The following is an 8,411-nucleotide window of genomic DNA, read 5'->3' on the forward strand; positions in this document are numbered from 1 at the left end:
TGATATGATTTCATTTCCATAGCTTCCTCTTACAAAAGGATTACACACATATATAATATAGAATAATAATGACATACATAATGAGACATTAATATGTCTGTTACAAGCGTTACAAAATAATGGCCACCATTAATATTTAATTACAACAAAAGTAAAGTTTTGCTCCCTTGTTATTTCACCAAATAAAATGAATCATATTGAGCACCAAATTAATTTGTCAAGACACTTATAATAACATATTCGATCGCTAAAATTGAAAAGTCATGATTGTAAGTGTACGAATGATGCACCACTGCACTCGGGTGCGGTTTCCGGTCTTAATTTCAAAAATCGTTCGGTTTGTGCGGACTTCTCGGTCACTCAGGTGTTTTGATGCAGTTAATTATGATCGGTACGAATTAATTGTATATTAACAGAGCAGGGTGGTGGGTGTATGAGGTGACGTAGCAGCATTGAATATTTAATGGACTATCCGTAGTGTGGCACTTGTACATCCAACCTGCTGAATATAGTGAATTTAACTGGTGCTGCTACAAGTAAAGCCTAAAAAATGGGTGCAGTCAAGCAAGTGTGCCTAAATATGTTATATCTAATCTAATAATATATTAAATATATGATTAAGATGAATTTTACACGTGCTGTTAAATAAATAAAGGAAAGGACTGCAGTCAAGTAAGTGAGCCGCCTAAGTATGTTGAACCAATGCAATAATTAATTTCCATCTCTGTGCTGCTTAATGCTTAATTATCATTTCCAGGAAAGTACATACTATACACCCAAATTAAAGAAATATGACTTGTATAAATATATAGGTTTTCTTTTCTTGAGATACATACCAAATTAAATTCATCCATCCAACAACGTAACACAACAAATTTGATTGTAATCTATCATATATAGATTCAAACCTGTTGAGTTGTGTTGTTCAATTTGCCAAAGATCAGATCAATATATATAATTCTGATTTGTAAAAAGGAGCTAAGCAAAGCAAGATGGAGTTGAAGCAAATCCAAATTCCCCCCACTTCCAATTCCATTAGTTCTCCCGTTAAACATAAGAAAATTCTAGATCCAAATCCAATGGCCGTGATAGGTTACTCTTTCTTAGGAAGACTGTGTCCGATAATTTATCCAATTAATCTGTCCAACCAGTATGAACAATGTTCCTGACCGATCGTCCACAGGTTGGTGGGAAGGTCAGTTGACCACCGAATGGTAGGAATATCAGTTGACCACCAAGTGGTGGGAAGACTAGTCGACCACCCGTGGTAGGGAGGTCAGTCAACCATCGACTGTAGAGAAAACAAGTCGAATGCCTAAGTGGTGGGAGAGTCAGTTGACCTTTGCTATTTTACTCATCCCCATAACTTCATGCTTAATGCCCGATCTCTGTTCCATCTGTTTACTTCATTCCAAAACTATGTTTTTAACTCCTCACCGAATCACCTTTCCATCTATTTACTACTCTCCATAACTCCATTCAATATTGAGAACTTTTGATTAACCATCCACTACTATGACAACCATTCAGTATTCCTATAGCCATTCGGTATTCCTTTAACCATCCATCACTACGTTAACCATCAAGTACTCTGATAAGTGCAAAAAATGTGTCTAATGAGGGGCCTTATTATTTAATTAATTTTTTTTAACTTTTTAAAATTTTTAAAACTTGATAATTATAAAGTAAAAATAGTTGAATAGTTAATACTAACATATTCAATATTAACCTAAAAGCAACTAGAGTTTGAAAATTTTAGGGTTATTTCGCTCATAATGATATTATTTTGAATGAAATGACCTATAAAAAAATATAGTGTGGCACTTGTACATCCAACCTGCTGAATATAGTGAATTTAACTAGTGCTGCCACAAGTAAAGCCTAAAAAATGGGTGCAGTCAAGCAAGTGTGCCTAAATATGTTATATCTAATCTAATAATATATTAAATATATGATTAAGATGAATTTTACACGTGCTGTTAAATAAATAAAGGAAAGGACTGCAGTCAAGTAAGTGAGCCGCCTAAGTATGTTGAACCAATGCAATAATTAATTTCCATCTCTGTGCTGCTTAATGCTTAATTATCATTTCCAGGAAAGTACATACTATACACCCAAATTAAAGAAATATGACTTGTATAAATATATAGGTTTTCTTTTCTTGAGATACATACCAAATTAAATTCATCCATCCAACAACGTAACACAACAAATTTGATTGTAATCGATCATAGCTAGATTCAAAACCTGTTGTTGTGTTGTTCAATTTGCCTGCCTAAGATCGAATATATATAATTCTGATTTGTGAAGGAGCTAAGCTAAGCAAGATGGAGTTGAAGCAAATCCAAATTCGCCCCACATCCACTTCCACTTCCATTAGTTCTCCCGTTAAACATAAGAAATCTGATTATTCTTTCTCTGAAAATACACCTAATTCCAACGCTCTCCCACTGCTTCTCTACCTTACTAACGCCGTCTTCTTTGCGGCCGTCTATTTCCTGCTCGTTAGCTGGCGCGACAAGATCCGTCACTCCAAGCCTCTCCATGTTGTCTCAAGCTCTGAGATGGCTGCCCTCCTCGCTTTTGCGGCTTCGTTTGTTTATCTCTTGGGGGGCTTCTTCAATCCTCTACAAGAGCAGCAGGAATTGGAGAGCCAAGAAGATGAAGAAGAAAAACAGAAGATTACTAATCTGAAGAAAAAATTAGAAAATGACCAGCATGTCACTCCTGCTGCTGCTATCAAATCTACTGATCCAATAATAATGTCCGAAGATGAAGATGAAGATGAAGATGAGGAGATAGTCAATGGTGTTGCGGAAGGTCGGATTCCATCCTACTCCCTCGAGTCAAAGTTAGGGGATTGCAAGAGGGCTGCAGCCATCCGTCGCAAGGCCTTGGAGAGAATAACCGGCAAATCATTAGACGGACTTCCCTTGGAGAGTTTTGACTATGAATCAATTCTGGGTCAGTGTTGCGAGATGCCAGTTGGGTACGTACAGATTCCTGTAGGTATTGCGGGGCCGCTCTTGCTTGACGGTGAGGAGTACTCTGTACCCATGGCTACCACGGAGGGTTGCTTGGTGGCCAGCACCAACAGGGGTTGCAAAGCCATCTATGCCTCCGGAGGTGCAACCAGTGTGGTGTTCAAGGATGGGATGACTAGAGCTCCAGTGGTGAGATTCTCCACCGCCAAAAGAGCCGCCCAGTTGAAGCTTTTCTTGGAGGACCCTTTAAGTTTCGAGACCATTGCCGCCGCATTCAATAAATCCAGTCGTTTCGCTCGCCTCCAAACCATCAAATGCGCTATTGCCGGCAAGAATCTGTACATGAGATTCACTTGCAGCACTGGCGATGCCATGGGGATGAACATGGTATCCAAGGGCGTCCAGAACGTATTGGACTTCCTCCAGACCACCGACTTCCCCGACATGGACATCATCGGCATCTCTGGCAACTTCTGCTCCGACAAGAAACCTGCGGCTGTCAATTGGATTGAAGGCCGCGGTAAGTCAGTGGTCTGCGAGGCCATAATAAAGGAAGATGTAGTTAACAAAGTACTAAAAACTGATGTTGCCTCCTTAGTAGAGCTCAACATGCTCAAGAATCTAACTGGATCCGCCATGGCTGGAGCTCTCGGGGGATTCAACGCCCACGCCGCCAACATTGTGTCGGCCGTCTTCATCGCCACAGGACAAGACCCCGCACAAAACATTGAAAGCTCCCACTGTATAACTATGATGGAGGCGGTTAATGAAGGGAAAGATCTTCACATCTCAGTCACCATGCCATCCATTGAGGTAGGCACTGTGGGGGGTGGAACTCAGCTTGCTTCCCAGGCCGCATGCTTGAATCTACTAGGAGTGAAGGGTGCTAGCAAGGAAGTGCCCGGAGCCAACTCTAGAAGGTTGGCCACCGTGGTTGCCGGAGCAGTATTAGCTGGGGAGCTTTCTTTGATGTCTGCAATAGCTGCAGGACAGCTTGTTAAGAGTCACATGAAGTACAATAGGTCGTCCTCTAACAAACCATAGAAATAATTATGAATGATCCATGAATGTATACAAATTCTTCCTTTAATATTTTTCTTTTATAATCAATTCAAATTCTTTGGTAATTAATTTAATTTGTAAGTTTTAGCTATACATAAATGTTTCTGTGCAATCACTGAAAGTCAATTCATCATTAATCAAAGAAATGAGAAACTGGAATTCATTGTGAATGAAATAGAGGTTCATTCGTGCTTTTATTACTATGATACAATTGAAATTAAAATTTCAGACATATATGACACCTAGCTTAGCTTATTACAACACCAACAATATAATAACCGTACCCCTCCTTACTAACAAAGAATGAGCTTCCTTCAAGGTAGAGCTGTTCAAACGGGCTAAAAACCGATCCATATGGGTTGGACCGTGTCATCATATCAATTGTGTCATCATTTTCAATATCTTGATCATCTACAAACAATTTATATAAAAAAAAAAATCATTCGAAGTTTTTAAATAATAAGGTAATAACATTATTAGCTAATAAATAAGAAATAAATATTATATTAATAGCTTCATAGGTAAATGCTTGCAACCAATAATTGCGAGTACCAATATATCACAATTATATAAATACTCAATATATCACAATTATATAAGCTTGTAAAGAGTCAGATGGAGTACAATAGGTCCTCGTCTAACAAACCATAGAAATTAAACACTCCAGAGAAACACTCCAGAGAAACAACGTTGGACCTTGAGTTCAATGTAGATGAGTACTTCATTTTGTGATTGCGAGCATCAAAAGTTTAAATTAAAAATTGTATCCCAAGAAAAAGTGATGATTGGTTCTGCATTGTTGTAGGGATGAGTTTTTACTCTTAATTGAGCTTTTGAAAAAATGCAAGATGCAATGCATGATTTAAAAGATTAGCCTCTGTGAGCATGAAGTGTGGCCGCTTCAAACAATTTTGGGTTTTACTTGGTATGTGATCATTAATGGATACGGACACATGGCCTTAATAGTGTCAAGTTACAGTGAGTTATAATGACTGTAAAAAAACTTGTGTGTGTTATATCTACGTTTCTTCAAAGAGACTGCGTGATTCAAGGTTCGTCCATCACTTCAATCCGAATTAATGTAATGCATATAACACTATGTGAAAGTTCAATCTATAAGACACTTTCATTTATGCATGAGTTTTGGATTTATCTTGGTATGGTATTAATTTTACTATATAAATGGAGGAGGAATGTTGGAAATTAAATTTATATAGTAATTAAGATTAATGTTTCAGATGGACTACCATGAAAGCTTAAAGTAATATTTGGAGTTGTGGATTTATAAATATTATTTTAGTTTGGTAGAAAATTAATTGAATGCAACTTATGGAGAATGAGTTTGCTGGAAGGCTTTGTCTATTCCCCAACATTGGGGGATTATTCCCCAATATAAGGGAATTGTTTGTTTCATTTGGAAAATGATTATACAACACGGGAGCTTCCAAACTTCCCAAACTTATATGCAAAAGTGTGCTAGAAAATTATAATATATATAAATATATTTGCACAGTTATTGGCATGCGATTCATAACCTGACAAAGGTTCATAATTACATATATATTCATGTTGAACATGATTTATGTAATTAATATTCTCCTATGATAAATATATCATTTAAGATATATGTTATGGAAGTTAAGTGTTAAAAATAGCAGAAACTTCTATGTAACTTCTCCAACAGCCATATTTGCATTTATAAATATTTTGGAGAAACATCTGAAAAGATAAGCAATTGAGATATGCCAGATATGCAAGTAACTTGCAGGACACCAAGATATTTCATAGGCTTACAATTCTACAGGAAATTCTCAAACAAAGCAACTTGAGAATTTCATTCATCTTCTTGTATCCCATAAGATTAAATCTTGAACCTTGTTGTTTTTATAGGGAGAGATTTAAAGCTTATAGGAAATTGATTACACGCATGAAGATATCAAATGATCCAGTTTTTGTTTCCTGATGTTTTCTGTAATTTTGTTGTATCTCACATGTATTACAGAATACAAGCAATTTTTTTCCAACAGTTAGCATGCATATAGGGGTTCGTAAATGGTTCTGATGATCACAAGGGGGTTGGGTACAATGGAAGTATGATAAATATTGGGTTGGGACGGGGTAAGAAAATTGAGGTGGGTCTTGTTGGTAGTAAGAAGGGTAGGAGTCATGATATGGATTTTGAAAAGGCTAAAGTGAGTCTTGGTAGGGTTGTGGTGGGTGAGTATCTTGAAATTTTGCATCATAGTAATAACTTCGAGGTGGGGCTTGAGTGATATATGGGCAATTGAATGGATCTTCACCGTACTATTGTTGTGGAATGAAGTCTCCATGCACGCCATATGTAATTGCCGCATAGTATTAAGAATTATAACATCCTCCATGAACCATGATAGAAAAAAAAAATTAAGAAAAAAGGAGAGGGAAAAATTCATAGATATGAAAGTGATAGCTAGCATATTACAATACCAAGAATAACCACTCCTTATAAACAAAGGATGACTTAGTAATATGAGCTAGGTTCAAGGTAGAGCTGTTAAAACGGGCTAAAAAAACGATCGTTATGGGTTGGACCGTACGTCACAAGTTGAATATGACCTCGGGTTGAAGTACAAAACTACAAATGACACAATTAAGTGAATTCACAATTGTATTTCAAACATGATAATTGATACTTCCATAATTCCATTCATTCTATCATGCTATTTTGCAATATTTTATACATGATAATTGATACTTCCATAATTCCATTCATTCTGTCATGCTATTCCGATCGAATTTCAAACCATCCAACACTCCAAGTCTAAATGTCTAATACTCCAATACAAATTTCAATGTTTACAATCAACAAAATAAATAAATAAATAAAGTCAACAATAACAAAAAATGGCATACAAAATATCAAAATCATTCATAATCTATAAACACTATCACTGCGTATAAAAAAATTAAGAAATACAATATATCAAAATAAAAATTTAAAAAAAAAATCACAATTTATGAGTTATTAATTATCTAAGTACCTTTGGTTCCTTTAAAACTTGAAAGTACAATAATCAATCAATTAATCAAGCATCATCAACAATATTAGAGGCCTTGTTATCAATCTTGTCATCATTTTCAATATCTTGATCATTTATAAACAATTTATAAAAAATAAAAAATAAATCATTAGAACATTATAAATAATAAGTTAGGGTAACAAAGCATATAGATAAATGGTATATTTAAATGTAGAGAACTCGAGTTCAAGCAATAGTGTTTGATCACGACATAAGAATGTATGATATCATTCAACAGAACAACTCCTAGTATATTGCTTAAAATGCTACTGTCAATCCTGTGCGACCTAGCTACAATGCTGTTGATCATAACTACATCTAACCTGCACTACTTTAAACGGTAGGACCATTGTCCAAACAATAGATAATGATGACACCTACTAACTCCAATTGAACTAGTTTACAAAGTAGGTCCAATCCTTAATACATTAGGAATAATAGGCTTAATACTATCTAAAATCCTTTGATGTGTCTCATTCTGGGCCTCCCTCTTTGGCTTCATTGGTCCAGTTATTTTTTCCAAGACGATCCATTTTAGTCCGCTTAGTATACTATCCATCATCCAGACTCCACTTTCTTGAGATTTCTCGAATTCGATGTCTCATGAAACTAAATTAACCTGTAAATTAACAACAGAGTAGGGAAAAGAAGCACAGGAAAGATCCCAAACCAGCTAGGCTGACCGATCATGACGTGGGCGCCCAAAATCTGAAATTCAAAAGCTGTGGCTACTGCAGGTTGCGCTGACCAACAGGTCGACCTTTGCGGCTCACCGGTTGGTCTCCGCGACAAATCTGTTAGGTCAATTGGCCAGCGGGCCCAGCTAACCACCAGTGATCGGGCACTGTTTTTAGGAAGACCGTGTTCGATAGTCTATCCAATTAATTTGTCCAACCACTCTAAACAGTCTGCCTGACTGATCGTCCACAGGTTGGTGGGAAGGTCAGTTGACCACCGAGTGGTGGGAAGACTAGTCGACTGCCAAGTGGTGGGAAAGTCAGTTGACCTTTGCTATTTTACTCATCTCCATAACTTCATGCTTAATGCCCAATCTCTGTTCAATCCGTTTACTTCATTCCAAAACTATGTTTTTAACTCCTCACTAAATCACCTTTCCATCTATTTACTCCTCTCCATATCTCCGTTCAGTATTGAGAATGTTTGATTAACCATCCACTACTCTAATAACCATCCAGTACTCCAATAGCCATTCGGTACTGTAACACCCCCAATTTTCAAACACCTGAACCTAGTATTAATCTTAATTAAAGAGGGTAGAAGTGCAGAAATAAAGAAAGGGGTAAAA

At 36.7% G+C, this 8,411-nt stretch overlaps 1 protein-coding gene across 2 annotated transcripts; it reads left to right on the plus strand.

Annotated features, from left to right (window-relative positions):
- The first annotated feature begins 840 nt into the window (after positions 1–840).
- Positions 841–4,307, plus strand: LOC109157858 (3-hydroxy-3-methylglutaryl-coenzyme A reductase 1-like). 2 transcript variants are annotated; one of them, XM_019305703.1, is made up of 2 exons: positions 841–953; positions 2,290–4,071. In XM_019305703.1, exon 2 carries the CDS (start codon positions 2,328–2,330, stop codon positions 4,026–4,028), a length of 1,701 nt encoding a protein of 566 aa, XP_019161248.1. In that variant the 5' UTR covers positions 841–953; positions 2,290–2,327; the 3' UTR covers positions 4,029–4,071. The 2 variants fall into 2 exon arrangements, with proteins under 2 accessions (XP_019161248.1, XP_019161247.1); XM_019305702.1 differs by lacking the exon at positions 841–953 and adding an exon at positions 4,293–4,307 and having other exon boundaries at positions 2,192–4,023.
- Positions 4,308–8,411: the final 4,104 nt, after the last annotated feature.

The sequence above is a fragment of the Ipomoea nil genome, unplaced genomic scaffold (assembly GCF_001879475.1).
Source record: "Ipomoea nil cultivar Tokyo-kokei standard unplaced genomic scaffold, Asagao_1.1 scaffold2792, whole genome shotgun sequence".
NCBI lineage: Eukaryota > Viridiplantae > Streptophyta > Magnoliopsida > Solanales > Convolvulaceae > Ipomoea > Ipomoea nil.

Excerpts from the sequence above, each read along its gene's own strand:
- LOC109157858 (XM_019305703.1), top strand. The coding sequence starts at position 2,328 with ATGGAGTTGAAGCAAATCCAAATTCGCCCCACATCCACTTCCACTTCC.